General features: G+C 40.8%; 1 protein-coding gene across 10 annotated transcripts in view; it reads left to right on the top strand.

Moving 5' to 3' along the window:
* TEAD1 (TEA domain transcription factor 1) overlaps window positions 1-14,419 on the top strand; it is a 153,223-nt gene that overhangs the window by 41,454 nt on the left and 97,350 nt on the right. For 5 of the 10 annotated variants that reach the window (XM_071762294.1, XM_071762293.1, XM_071762296.1 and 2 more), the window contains 2 exons: window positions 5,772-5,836; window positions 12,439-12,692. The exons of 3 other annotated variants lie outside the window; for them this stretch is intronic. In XM_071762294.1, the coding sequence (XP_071618395.1) occupies window positions 5,772-5,836; window positions 12,439-12,692 (319 nt within the window). Of the gene's footprint in view, window positions 1-5,771; window positions 5,837-12,438; window positions 12,693-14,419 lie in introns of those variants that run through there. 2 more of the 10 variants (XM_071762300.1, XM_071762302.1) reach the window with 1 other exon arrangement.

Genomic DNA, 14,419 nt, shown 5'->3' with positions numbered 1-14,419 from the left:
CTTTGGGCAGAGGCACTTTTATTTTGTCATTGAAGACATTATTGGAATTTTATAGCATACTCTCCTTCCCCTGGGGAATCTGTAGAATTTAATATATTTTCATATTACTACAAAGCTGTCTCCTGAAGACCCCAACTAGGATGATAAACTATATTGAAAATATTGAGAAACCACCTTCTATCTCCTTCAGAGACCGTGCTGTCTAAATAACAGCATTGTTCTGGGAAGGCATTTCTGCACACATTGGTCAGAGAAACAAACTGGATGCTTGTGCCTTTTCAGGAGCACCATGTGCAATGTGTAGCCACTTCAGGTTCTCTTGAAACAAACCGAAGTCCTAAAATTAAAGACTTACAATTAGTTACAGCAGGCAGTTAAATCAAACTGCTGAAGGAGTCCTTCAGCTTAGAGATCCTCTGTGAGCACCTGGGCTGGGTGCTACCTCTCCGGGCAAGAGGAGTGCTGAGGCGGGAGCTGGGTGTGCTCTGGGCACAGCAGCCTCCACAGGCCTGGGGCCTTTGCCACTGAGCGGCAGAGCAGCCCTGGGCTCGCAGCACACAGATGTCTGAGGGCACAGCAGCAGCTCCAGCTCTGGAGAAAGGAGAAAATATGACCCAACTGTTGGGATGATTGCCCATGCAGAGAGAACTGAAACAAGCCTTGCAAGACTACCCTCCCCTTTTGTGTTCCTTCCACCAAACAGAAGAAAACTGACAGACAGACAGGAGATGGAAGGTTCTGAGTGAAGAGCAGCAAGGGACAAGACACATCTGTGTGTTTCCTTTGTTCCTCTGTACTCATGGGTTTCTCTCATTGCTTTGAACAGGCTCCTTTCTGCAAGGCTGTCTGTTTGTGCTCATTTCTCACCCCCTCTTCCACATGTGGCAGGGACAGATGGTAGTCCCAGTCCTGAGTGAGCAGACAGCCAGGAAAGGCCCCAGCACAGACCTCCCTGCAGGGTTGCGTGAGTCCATAACTCTCTTTCCAAGAAACTGCTCCAGCTGAAGTGCAGCAGAAGGGTGACTCAGGTGGGAGAAAGTGGCAGGGATCTGCTAAGGTTAGGAATGGACCTGGTCCCACACACCCAGCCAGCTCCGGGAGATCCTGCTGTCATGGCCTTTGCCTCACCAGAAGGCACGCTCACCATTATCAGGGTGTGAGCGGCCTTGGGCCTACTGATGGAGCGGGAAATAAAAGTGAGGCCTTGGAGAGGCCTTGGAGACACAAGTGGTTCCTCAGGCAGGTGATGATTGCTCCTCAAACTGCAAATGGTGAGTGAAGGGAGGGAAGGGGTACTGTGGCAAAGTAACAGGGTGCTGTGAAGTCAGTATTTCTGTACAATTTGAGATTTTTAAAGTCCGGTAGAATTATGAGGATTAGTTCTGAGGTATGTACTTTTTGATTAGGGTTTTATAGCTGTTTTGTTTTCTGCTGCCTGGACCACAACCATCTCTTCTTTAACTCTGCTGGTGCCCAGTGAATTCACAGTTCTAATGGTTGCCAGCAAAGTTATTTTTGACACTTTCTGAAGCAGGATTAAACTACAGTGAACAAAGAGTTGAAATAGACTGGAAAGGTAAGTCAGAGCTATAGACAGAAATTGCTTCCTCAACAGGCAATAACTACAGGTGCAGAATAACTGCATAACTATTATATTGAGTTTTGAAAATGTTACAGCTATTCAGTGTAGTTTTTACTTATGTTTAGCAATTAAAGATTGCCACAGTTTGTTTCAGTGTCTCAGCAGGAAAGTGTTTTCCACTCCCTTGTAGAAGATGCAATCCTTACTTGCTTCTCAGGAGAATCTTATTTGAGATGTCCAAAATAAAATTTTTATTATGGACAAAATGGAAGCTATAGATGTGTCATTATCTATATGAGGCAGTTATACTGACAAATTAAAGCCAATGCATTCACCACTTGCAGTAGTGTTGGATAGGTGTTGGAAGCCAGTGTGAAATGGAAGAAAGAAGTTGGAGTGTAGTAACTTTCATTTCCTCACATAGGAGGCTAAACAAGTCAGACTTAAAATTTAATTTGGGAGGTAATTTGCCCATAACACAACTTCTAGCAGTTGGAGAACAAAATGAGTTAGCAAATTTTTGTTTGACAGCTACTGCACTTGAAACAAAGTTGTTGTTTTTCTTTGCCTCTCTACATAAAAACAGAAGGTGGGGTGTCCAGTGTTGGCTTGTGATGAAGACAAGCCAGTAGACATGTTGTGACTAGTTGACATGGACCCCAGGTCCTATCTCATCTCACATGCTGGTTTCTGAAATCTGTCTCTTTAGAGTCAGTGAGAGCAAGGCCAAAAACCTGGAATTAAATCCCAGCTCTGCTGAGGGCCTTATCGCTGTTATTTCACTCTTTTTTTTTTTTTTTTTTTTTTCTTCCCCCCTTTGCAGTCCTGTGTACTATCACCAGAAAACCACAGCCTTTCCCCAAGTGAGCCTCCCAGTATTATCACTCCTCTGTCTCCAGGCTCCTCCAGGGCTGATAGGCAGGGCCTTATTCCAGCCAAAACAATTGTTAATGGAGATGTGAGGAGCTTCATTAAACTTGAAGTGATTATTCATATGTACAAAATGGTTCTGTGTTGGCAGAATCAGAGCCCCAGGCAGTAGCTCAAGTAATAACACCAAAGCAGAATGAAACCGTTTTCTCTTGGTTCTGTCTGGTATCAAATCAACACATTCAGGTGAGCACGAGGCATTCACAACCTTCTGTAGCAGGTTTAGAGGGGTAGAGCTTAGAGATGGTGTTTGTCAGAGTTTCTTAATTTATAAAATGATTTTTGGCTAAAATTTAGCTCTTTCAGTGAGTATTTGAGAAAGTACATGTGTTTGGTTTTGCACTCATGCAAAGGAGTGTTTGTATAATAACTACAAAGCAGAGAAGAAGTGGATTTGAGGGATAAAAGCTGCCAGCACTGGATTCCAGGGGTGACTTTTGAATTTTGTTGTTGTTAGTCCAACACTTGCCTTTCTCCAGCTTCATAAAGTAAGAATCCTTCTTCAGCTTGGTATAGGGAAAGGGTTAAACCTGTGGTTATTTCTTGTTTAAACAAATGCACCTGAGTAAATGAATGAACCTTTTACTTTACTGTGCCTTTTTTGTACCTTTTTAACAGAATGCTTAAATCATTATATAAAATATTTTTTATTTAGACAAAAGTTTTGTGTTACATATGAACCCGTCAGACGTTGGACCACCCTTCAAATAGCATTGGTTTTCCCTTTCCTGAATGAACTTACATAAAGTCGTTCAAGCAGGTGGTTTTTTGTCCCTTTTCCCACCTCACTTAGAGCTCTAAAGTGAACACTCATGTTTTTGGAGCCATTGTGGAAAAAAGAAACTTTCATCCTGAAAACAAGTTATTAAAAAAAGAGAGAAAAATTATCAGAGTAGAAAATCAGTCATATGACAGGAATAAAATAAGATATCTATGATTGTGAAGGACTGGATCTGGTTTTGCAAGTGTCTGTGTGACATGAGAACTCCAATAAAATTGGGAAGGCTTAGGCAATCGGAGGAACAAACGGTTTCAGTGCAATGTCTAGACAGAACTTGCTGCCAGGTCTGTCATGTGTGAGCAAGGGTTCATATGCAGTCCCAGCAGGAAGCTAGTAACACACTGGAGATCAAGGACATACCTAATTCTAATGTTTATAATACTTGGTATGTGGTATTAATAGTTCCATTTTGGCTTTTGGAGTAAAAAAACCAGTCATGCTCAGGGATGCTGTGGAAAGGCAGTTACAACAAACAACCAAGTAGTGTTTGTTTGCATGTATGCATGTGGTTCCAGGTACATGGGACTGAAACAGTGGCCTAAGCACCATTAGATGCACAAAAAAGGTAGCTCTAAGGCATCCAGGGTGTTTGTGTCTGCAGCCAGGTACAGATGACAAAGTTATGTGTATGGAGGGATAGGGAGATATGAACACCACTGGAGCTTGTCTGTTTTCTTTGGGCTTTCATACTATAATTCATAACTCGTGAAGTCACTGGGAAGGCACAGAGCTTCTGTGCAGACTGAACCTCTGCCTCAGCCTCCATTACATGACTGAACTTAAGGCACTCAAGACATTTGCTGTATGTAAGCAAGAACTGTGTATATTTTTTTGTCTCTTTTCCCAGTCTTGTCTGTTAAATAAGCCCATTATCCTGATAGCTACATATACTAAGTTTTATTTTCTGATTTTCCTGAAGCAAAGCAGTGGCTGCAGACCTTTCCCTGAGGGACTATGCTGTGTCCTCTCCTTATGGTTGGGGCTGGGAAGTTTTTCTTACAGCCATTTCACCTGCTCTAGGAGTCACAGAGCTTTCTTCTAAAAGCTGGATGGGTTAAATATTAATAATCTGCACTTCACATTATAGCAGCTCTTGCCATAGAAAATTCACAGCTGGAATACAGCTGGGGTAAGCATGCCACAGCCTTACACTGTTAATAGATGTTGCTGTTGCCTTTCACAAGCCACCCCTGGTGGCCAGCACAGCTGCTGGCTTGTTGCACAGTCACCTCCTGTAGTTGCAGGAGGAGTGGCTTCTCCTTCTGAGAGACGGTAAATATTTTATCCTTTCCTTTGCTTCATGTTGGTGATCAGCAAAAGCAAGTCAGACGTGATGCTCACTATTCTTCGTTCCACTGAGTGCCAAGTCATATTTAGAATAATCTTTGTTGGTTACCACCACAATGCAGTATTTGAGCTGGGTTGAATCCCAGGAACAGTCTTATAATGGAAACCAGCTGGGTGTAAATGAGCAGTAGCACCTAGGATGGATGTGGCTGCTTCACTGTCACATACAGAAGGAATTGTTTCTCAAATGGCTGTGACTGTATGAGATAAGGATTCACAACATGTAGGTTAAGATTCACCCACCTAGTTGTAACTTGGTGTAATCAGTGCAGACCATGGACCACAAGTGGTGTATAGGCCCTTACAAAGCACTTTGCATGCTGGATTGCTGAGCACTAGCTAGATGTTGTGGATGGTTTGTAGCTGTAGCTGCTTTAGAATGCATCCTGGTGAGAGAGCACAAAGCCAACAGAGTACTCAAGTGTGGTGTAGTCACAGTCAGAATCCAGTTTTTTCCCCACTGAGAAGATGAATAATTCTATTAATTGTATGAAATTAAAACTAATGGAAAATAAATGTGGGTTGGAGTCAATGACTCAGCATCCTTACAACAATAATTATATGTCAACAAAAGCAGCTTTGGGGGGAAAAAAAAATTAGGCCCTCAGAGTGGTACAAAATACTCTTTTCAGTTGCAAGTGCAGAGAAATGAAATCTGTTTGCAAAGTGAAGGATTCCCACATTAATATCAACCCACTCTTTACTGAGTAATCTGTTTCTATAAGCAAAAAATGAGCAATTCAAGGAGAATGCATTATTTCTTTTTAGAAATAGTTCATATAATCCTAATTTCACGTTTAGGCCTATGTGCTGCCTACTCTAGGAGGTCTAAGTAATTCTTTTTTCAGTAAATATCCTCACAGTTTGTGAAAATACACATGTAAAACTTCTGAGGTGAGCAGGGTACAGTTATATTTGGAAGAAACTATCACTTTAGTGATAGTTAAGTAAACTTAGTGATGCTAAGTTTCATGGGTTTGGTATTTTACACGCTGGCATAGCACTGTCTTCCCGCTTCTTTTATGCATACCCTGAATGCAGTAGTTGAGGGGAAGAAAGTAAGGAAGACTGAATTCATTCACTGCATAATGCACTGGCTTCAGAAAAAAAATACTGTGCTCCTTTTCACAGATGCTTTGGAGCTGGAGAGGAACTGATCCTGTTACTCCTCCACAGATCCCAAAGAGAAGTCTGAAGTAGGTAGCTTGCATTTAGTAAATAGGTTAAATATTAAGCAAGAAATGGTAGCTTCAGTCCTAGGAGAGCAGAACTAGTTTTCTATGAATTACAGGAAGTACATGGAACCATGATTACCTGCATTTGATCACCAAAAAAGCACAGCATCAGATTTTTTTCCCTGAAGTGTTCATACAATCAGAGAAAAACTCTTTATTTAATTTCAATGCAAAGTGAATGGCTGAATTAGTCTGGCTGAGTTTTAAAGAAATACTTTATCCTAGAAATAGGCTGCATCTCTCTCCTGGTTCTTTTTCTTCTTAGAGGAAATAATTGCTGATAAGTAGACCTTGTAACAAAAATACAATATAAAGTATTTTTACGCTAATGATTTTGCCATTGGATGCTCTGTAAATGATTTAATTTTTTTCTTTGTACTGTGTTATATCCTTCCCTCATAAAACTAAAATTACATATAAAATGGCTAGAATATATATATATAGTGTTTTCCTTAAAGTAATGCAATTTGAACTCCCCAAAGAATCAGAAAAATCCATACACATTACAGCTACAGTATCCAGAGTAGGATTTTTTTTTAATGAAAAAATAGGGGGGTTGTTTGTTTTTTAGTGGCCTGAACATATTGCTTGGTTTGTATAAACCCCGAAAAGATACTTCTGCTGGCAAAGCAGAAACTGTAGCTTGTGTTTGTTTGTTTGTCTGTTTCAAGAAAAAAAAAAAAAAAAAAAGCAGTTTAAGGAAAGCTCCACTTCTAATACTTCGCAATGGTATGTGGCATTTTTTCTAGGGGAGCTCTGTTACAGAGAGTTGGAAGAAGTTTTCTGTATGCTCTTGGGGTTGCCATGACCCCCATACATATTTTCTCCTTCAGGGGTAAATTGACCCATTATGGAGACCTGCAGAAGAATTCTGTACTGATAGCAATGCACTGAAATTGGAAGTTAAACTGACTTCCTATTAGGAAAAGCATAAAATCTTAGTAAAATTCACATTTTGTCCAACTCCATATTTACTTCAGTTGGTGCAGAAAAAGCTTGAGAAATCCAGATGTGATATGGGGCATTGGTTATTTTAACAGCTTTCTGGAAGGAGAATGAGGTGGCTGGGGATGAGGCAGTCCCATCTCAAAATTCCCACAGAGAGGACCAGCAGAAGGAGCCCTTTTCTCCCCAGCCTGGTGGTTTGTTCTTCCTGCCTGTCTTGATGAGCTAAACTTCACAGGTGGCTTTTGCCAGTGGTGTTCGCAAAGCAGACTGCTCAGCAGATGTGCAAGGAAACCACTCAGCAAAGGAGCTTGTAGCTCCACAGGCATCTGCAGTAGGAAGTCTGGTTTCCCCTGGATTTCTGCCCTGCAGCTGACAAAGTTGTCTGGTCACTAGGACATCTACTAAGTCTCTTGGGCATCTGGATTCTCCCATGGCTATTCAAGGATGTGCTCCCACTGCAGATTTCCCTCTGTTGGGGTGTTTTACATTCTGTCTTGGTTGCTGAGTTTCATGGCATCGTCTGGTTCATTCTTCTGCCTCAAACAGGGCTAAGCATAGCTGGCATCATTCCTGAGATAGGTTTGTGTCACCTGTTCTTAACAACAACTCTCCCCCCAGCAGTTTCCTAGTACTCCAAACTGGTTGTTTCTGCTGCGTGACTTGTTTGTAGGGTCAGATCAGTCTTCGGAATGCCTGACCTACAGATTTCTTGCTGCAATTTAAGTTCTTTTTTTCTTGTCCTATCTTTGGTGGAAACAGCAAAGAGCTGCTTCTCTGCTTTGCTGTTACCTTTTCCTTATTTGAAAGTTATCTTCTTGCATCAGTCTTCTCTAAATTTAAACAAACCTAATTCCTTTCCTGGTAGGTCATGTTTTCTAGATCTGATAACTTTCTTCCTCTGGATTCTCTCCAGCAGTTCTTTCCTGAAGCCTTAGCTCTCCAGCTGTGGATTTGCACTGCTGAACAAAGCAGAAGGAAAATCCCATGTGCCTGTAACTTTTCAAACCTTAAGAGAAAATTTGCCATTTACAAATTTAGAATTAGTTGGTTTTTACTCATCTGTTTATTATCGTCTTGATATTGGATACTTGTCCTATTTTATTTTATTTTTATAACTAGAGCTAAGATGACTTTCACAACCTAAAAATGAAATGTATTCTTAAAAGTGTAATTACCAATTCAACACTTGAAATCTTTAACTCAAGAATTAAGATTCTTCTGAAAGCCTCATTTCAGAAATATTGGGCTGGTTGTAAGAATTATTTGGTAGCTTTTGTAACCATTCATAGCCTGACTATCAGTGTGCATACACTGGTGCTTTCTCACCTACAAATTCTTGCAAGTGCCATTGCATAGTTATCTCAAAAATATCTGCACTTGATTCAAGCCGACAAAATTTAGAAGAATTAGGAGACCTAATCTTTTATGTCTACATAAGGGATAAACAAGGCATGTTTATCCAGTGGTTATGTTCTTATATACACATTAAGACATCATTTGGTGACTACCTGTACATTGAAATTCAAGAAATTAAATTGTTTGAAGAAACAGAGGAAATGGTTTAACATTGCAGGATGTTATAAAATAAGATTCAGCTCTGATGGCTCTGGAAAGAAAATGTTTCCATGTTAGTTTGTTGTGCAAGTATTGAAGGATATAAAACAACACATTAAGTAAGGCCTTAAATCTGCTCTTGTCCTACACTCCTGTGAAGAGCTATTGATCTCAGTTGTTGGTCTGTGAGCAGCAACCTTCTGGGCAAGTCCAGGTTTGCATTGCTCATAAAGTTAAGACATAAGAGAATGTTTTATGCAAGCAAAGAAATCATTGCATTGATAAGATGTTGCATTTGGTTTTAGTTGAATTCAGTGGTTAGATCAGCTCTACCAATTGCTGTCTTTGTTTCTCTGACTTTTTCAAATAAATTTTAAAGTTATTCTACCAAGTGAACATAATGAAAATAAGTCACATCTTGTACCTCATGAAGCTGTGTTAAATGGATTTAACACATTAAAATGGATTTAACACGTTAAAACAGATTTTTAAAGCCGTGTAAGGTCCCTAACAGTTTCTCCATTGCTAAATATAACATTGTATTGTTTGAGGGGGCTATCTGCATCATCCATAGAAGAAATGTCTTAATAACTGCATGAGAAAACCAGATACACTTTAAATTGACTAAATTTGAGAGAATAGAAAGCAACTGCAAGGAAGATTAATTCAGGTTTGCAATTATAAGATGTTTATCCACAGGGGAAGATATAAGAGAGAGACTGGTGTTAAAAGGGAAACTCTGAAGAGAGGCCTCCTAACTGTGGCAGTGTGGTGTCAGCAGTCTGAGAAATTACAGAAAGCTTAACCTAAATTTGGTTTTGATTTCTGGGATTTTTTTTTATTTTTTTTTTTTTTTGTCAAGTGTGCAAAGTCTGCTTTGGGGGAGGATTGGGATGTGGGGTTAATTACCTCCAGGAGATTAACTCTTCCTACTATTATAAGATTTGGAGTTTACTTTAGGAGGCTAGCTTATTAAAAACAAAACAAAACAAAACACAAAAAAAAACTTAAAAAAAATTTTAAAATACATTGGACTGTAAATTCACATTTTCCACATGAAATGGTTCAATAAAAATGTGCAACAGAGCTCATCTATTGACAGCTTATATTATTTTTTATAATCACATTGAACTCCAGCATAACAGGTCTGAAATTTTTCATCACAGTTGGGTTCTGAGAAGTCAAGGTAAGAAAGAGGTGGAATTGCCTTTTGATACGTAGAGCAGAGCTGGAAGTGATTAACAGAGTAGCTCGTTATTTTCCTGAAATAAGAGGGACCCATTTAGACATTGTCATACAAGTTTTCTAGCTTCTTGGTCCTCAAGCTTGATCTGCATTGTCATCATTCATCAAAATGGAAATCACTAAAAGCAACCTTTAGTACAGGAGGTTTTATTTCCAGCAAGTCACTCCCCACCCCTATTGTGCAGATGTCCTGGAAGAAACACTTTGTAGTCTTACATTTTAGAGACTGGAATAGTAGCAATTGATGCCTCAAGATGATATCCAAGTTGGGAAAAAAGCAATGGGAAGGGAGATAGCACATTAGTGAAAATTCACCTGTAAACACAATGCAAGATCTGACATGAATATCAAGTAACATTAATTACTTTAGAGCCTCTCTGTTTTCCTTGTGTGCATTTTAATTAGTATTTCAGCATAATGTAATAGCAAGGGCTGGTTTACAGGACGATAATAAGACTTGAGGCTATGACTGTGGCAGCTTTTGTAAGCAGAGCGTGGTTGGCCTGAGCAAGAGGTGCCTGTGGCTGTGCTGTGTGTTGCGTGCCAGGATCAAGGAGGTGAAGGATTTCCTCCTTGAGTCACCTCTGAAGAACTGATCCAGTAAACAGTCCCACTCGGGGCTGTCTTCTGGTCAAGTGCTTAGCTGTGGTCTTCATCATGTGAGGCCAATAAAATCTCCAGAAGTCACTTTTCCATACAGTGTGGCAGTAAAAGTGAACCTCTCCTAATTATCCCAGTCAACATTAAATTACCTCCTGTTTACCTAAATTTCCCACTGTATGTGGGGGCTTAAGGGGACATGATTTGGTTTGTCAGCTCTTTCCCAATATTGTTGTGTTCATATTTTGGCTAAATCTTGCATATAAGGTTCAGATCTTGCCAGGGTTGAATCCAACCCTTCAGCCTCTGAGAACTGATGGTGTTTCAGTGTTGTATAAGGGCTTGCATCTCCCCTTTTGTGATGAGACAAAAAATTTTGTACATTTTGATTTTCCCAGGCAGTAAGTGGTGTATTTGTCCAGACTTCCCACCCACTTTTCATTAGTGTGTGGTTCCCTAGGAGTCCATCTGCTCTCTCTTTATCAGTAATTAAAAAGCATTCAAGACACTGATTAACCTTGAGATTACTGGTGGGTAGGCGCTAACATTTTCCCAAGCTGTGCTGAAATGTTCATTTCAATGCGAAGTTAAGAAATGTAGAGGAAGTTAAGAGGAGGAGTTAAGAGGAAGGCATGAAAGGAAACTAAAGTTTTTGGGAGCCCATTTTGCATGTAGTGATCCCTTTGAGCTTCTTTTAGAGCCTGGAGAAGTGGAAATACCCAACGCTTTAGGTGTCAGACTGGTTGGTGAGTTAGACTGAGAGACTACTCCCTGTTCCTCCAGTTTCAGATCTGTTTTTTTGCACTATAGCCTCCAGGGGACCGGACTGTCAGGTTTTGGTTATCTCTAGTGATTGGTTGATTGGTTAGCTTGGGTGGGAGCTGTTGTAAATACTTCTTCTTTCAGGGAGTTCTCCAGCCCAAGGGTGTTTTGTTAGAGCTGTCATGGCCTCCCATGCACAGCCTTCTCTTCTCCCTCCATGGGGTGAATGCCATTCTGCTCTATACATCTGTTATTTTGTGGCCTATCGGTGTGAGACTGGAGGTGTGCAGAAAGGGAAGTGTCCCTCTTCTGTGTGGGGAAAGGGCCTATTTTTGCCTCTCCCAGCAGAATAAAAATGTTATGGTTTAGTGTTTAGCCAGCTAATTTGATTTTTAAGTGTGTGTGCAGCTCATGAATGCATGTTTGAACACTCCCGTCCGCTTAGATCAGTTAGAGTCACCAAACTTCTTCATTTTTCAAAATAAAACTGCATTATGCCTAGACATGTTGAGCCAAATCTGTTCCTGGTGTTATTTCACTGACTTCCCGAAGAATTACACCAGAGGTGAATTTGGTCTGGTATAGCAGCTTTTTTGCCTGGAGCAAGTCTTTACAGCAGAGCTGTATTTCTCTCAAAAATATAAAAGGAACACTGACAGATCTGCGGCTCTGGTGGTGTGAGCAGGTGCAGCTATATTAGATTATTTCTTATTAAATTGATTCAGCAACTTGAAGCTTGTAATTTTTGTTCTGCTACGGTTCTGTGGCAGAGACCTTTATGCATCTTGTAATGCCCTTCTCTGGTGTTATCATTTGGAAGATTTCTGTTTGTATGTAGTGCAGATTCTGATTGTGTTACTTATTCGGATAAGATCTGAAAATTACAGCCTTTTCCAGTTAATCACGTTGAGCTGTGTCACTGCTGGTGTAATTCTATTTACTGAGATCCAGAGGAAAGTGAACAAGAGTTTTTGCTTTTGTTTTTAGGTTCAAGTGGTTTTAGGCTCTGGTAGTGACTGTGGCATAAATCGGTGTGCTTCCTTTCTAGCCAGTGGAAGTATGCTGATTTATGCCTGCCTGAGGATCTGGCTCATTGTTTTAAGTATACCAGTCTTCACCAGATGAAATATGTCATGTGCTGCAGTTTTCCTCAGTATGAAGACCCATTTAGACTATTTGTGAAAAGTAACCAGGTGCTGCATGACTTCATGTAATTGCACACAGAAAATGTGGTAAAAAGCTCTCCTTCTGACAACATTATCGTTACACCTCTGCTCATTTGAGGTCGCATGGTTATTAATTTTTTACTTTTCCTGGGTTCTTCCTGTGGTTGTGTTACTGCCATTACTGCTCAGCTGATGATAACTTAGTATCAGAAGTAGACAGCAAGGTTTGCCTGAAGTTCTACATCTTTAATGCCTTTTGGGGTTGTTTTTTTTTTGTTTGTTTTCTAGGTTTATATCCTTTAAGACTCCAGGCTTAGGCTTGGAGACCCCAGCCATCACCATTGAGCCCAGCAGCTGGAGCGGCAGCGAGAGTCCTGCCGAAGATATTGAAAGAATGAGTGATTCTGCAGATAAACCTATTGACAATGATGCAGAAGGTGTCTGGAGCCCTGACATTGAACAGAGCTTTCAGGAAGCTCTAGCTATCTATCCACCATGTGGGAGGAGGAAAATCATCTTATCAGATGAAGGCAAAATGTATGGTAAGTGGTACACATTTAGCCTTTGGAAATAACTGTCCCAATGAGAACTGTAAAGCTCAGCATGTATTTATATACAACCCCTGGCTCTGCTTTTGGTACTTTTGGAGTAGATCTTAAAATTCTGAAGTTAAGGGACCTCATCTGGGTTGATGCTATTGCTTAGGACTGTCCAGACCAGTCCCTTCACCACTGGCACTGGGGCACAACATTGATGCTGAACTGTGTCTGTGATGAATGTTAGGCTGTGGCTGAATGGGGGGATGTTTAAACACAGCTTTTAAATGTGTCTCTTCTTGAGCATTTAAAAAAAATAAGTTTTTCTTTAGTTTTCAATAAATGGTTTAAATAAGAGAAATGGGAAATATGTTCTGCATGATCACTTGGCAGAATAGGGAATATTAAATAGGAAAATGATAATGAAGGTTCTTGTGGCAAAAGGCAAAAGAGGCAAGTTAGGGGTGCTTTTGTGCCTTTCTTTCTCCTACTGTTTTTTTTCTTCTTTTTTTTTTTTTTTTTTTTTTTTTTTTTTTTTCCCTCTGTGCAAACTTCTATAAATCAGATGATGTGCTGACAGCATTCCATAAATACGGGCTCTGCGGAGGGATACTGACATCTGCACTCACTCTCTGAGCCTCTCCAGCTTTCCTCCCCTCTCGCCTGAGCTTTTTCTTTCCCAGTTTGCAAACTTCTCTTTGCGGGTTCCCGGGTCGGGGGTTGGAGGCGGGCGGGCGGTGGCCGTGCCTGGGGGTGTCTGAGCCCCTACCTGGCCGGTCCCGAGGCAGGGAGCAGAGGGGGGGGGCACGGCCGGCCCGGGGAGCAGCCGCGAGCAGATGGTGCTGCAGCTGCCACCAGCTGTGCCCCCCTCCCTCCTTCCACCCGAGGTCATGGAAACAGGGACATTGCTGCTGCCGCAGCCGCGGTACGGGGGGGTCCGGGCGGGTAGAACCCGGCCCCCGCCTCCTCTCGCAGCTGCCATGTCACCCTGGCGGCCAGGAGAAACGGCGCGTCTGGAAAATGAGACTTGGGATGAAGCATCTCAGCTGCCCCTGGCAGAAAGTTGTCGGGCCCCGGTTTCCTGCCTGAGTGTTTGCTTCTTTCTCTCTTTCCCACTTCCCTTTCTCGCCCTGCTCACGGGAATTTATCTTGTCCTCTCCTGCTCCCATGTTTCTTTCTTATTTTGATTGCATTTTGGTGGTGTTATTTTCCTTTGGAAAGAAATGATTTGCTTAATTAGAAGGTTGTGGTTTTTCTAGGAGGACATAAGCATGTATATACAAACAAGCTTATTGTGTGTTGATGCTTAAAAGCTCTACTTAGGCTTGAACAGCCTTGTCAGTCAAAATAAGGGAGGCTACATTTTTTTTTCAATCAGGATCCCTACAACCACAGTAATCACCTCTGAAATCTGATTTTTGGTGTTTTGGAAGATTCTTTGTGTTGCTGTATAAATTAAAGAAATTAACATATTTATCCATTCATTTCAACAGTCACTGATTTAATTTAGTGGTTATCTAATCCTGAATATTAACATTTGTTAAATTATATATGTAGAAAACTATTTTGCGTATCTAATTGCTGATTAATATTGCTAGCTAGTAGTACCATAACTTACATGCTCATATCATGTATTTATGCTTATCCTAAATCAAATACTGTTTATTTTCAAACAAAAAAGGAGGTATGATTCTTTGATGCTGAAAACTTAACTTCAAGTGGTGTCCTGATTG

This window comes from Heliangelus exortis, chromosome 18, assembly GCF_036169615.1.
Source record: "Heliangelus exortis chromosome 18, bHelExo1.hap1, whole genome shotgun sequence".
Taxonomy (NCBI): Eukaryota; Metazoa; Chordata; class Aves; order Apodiformes; family Trochilidae; genus Heliangelus; species Heliangelus exortis.
The sequence above is the reverse complement of the archived record's forward strand: the minus strand, read 5'-3'. Positions and strand labels throughout refer to the sequence as shown.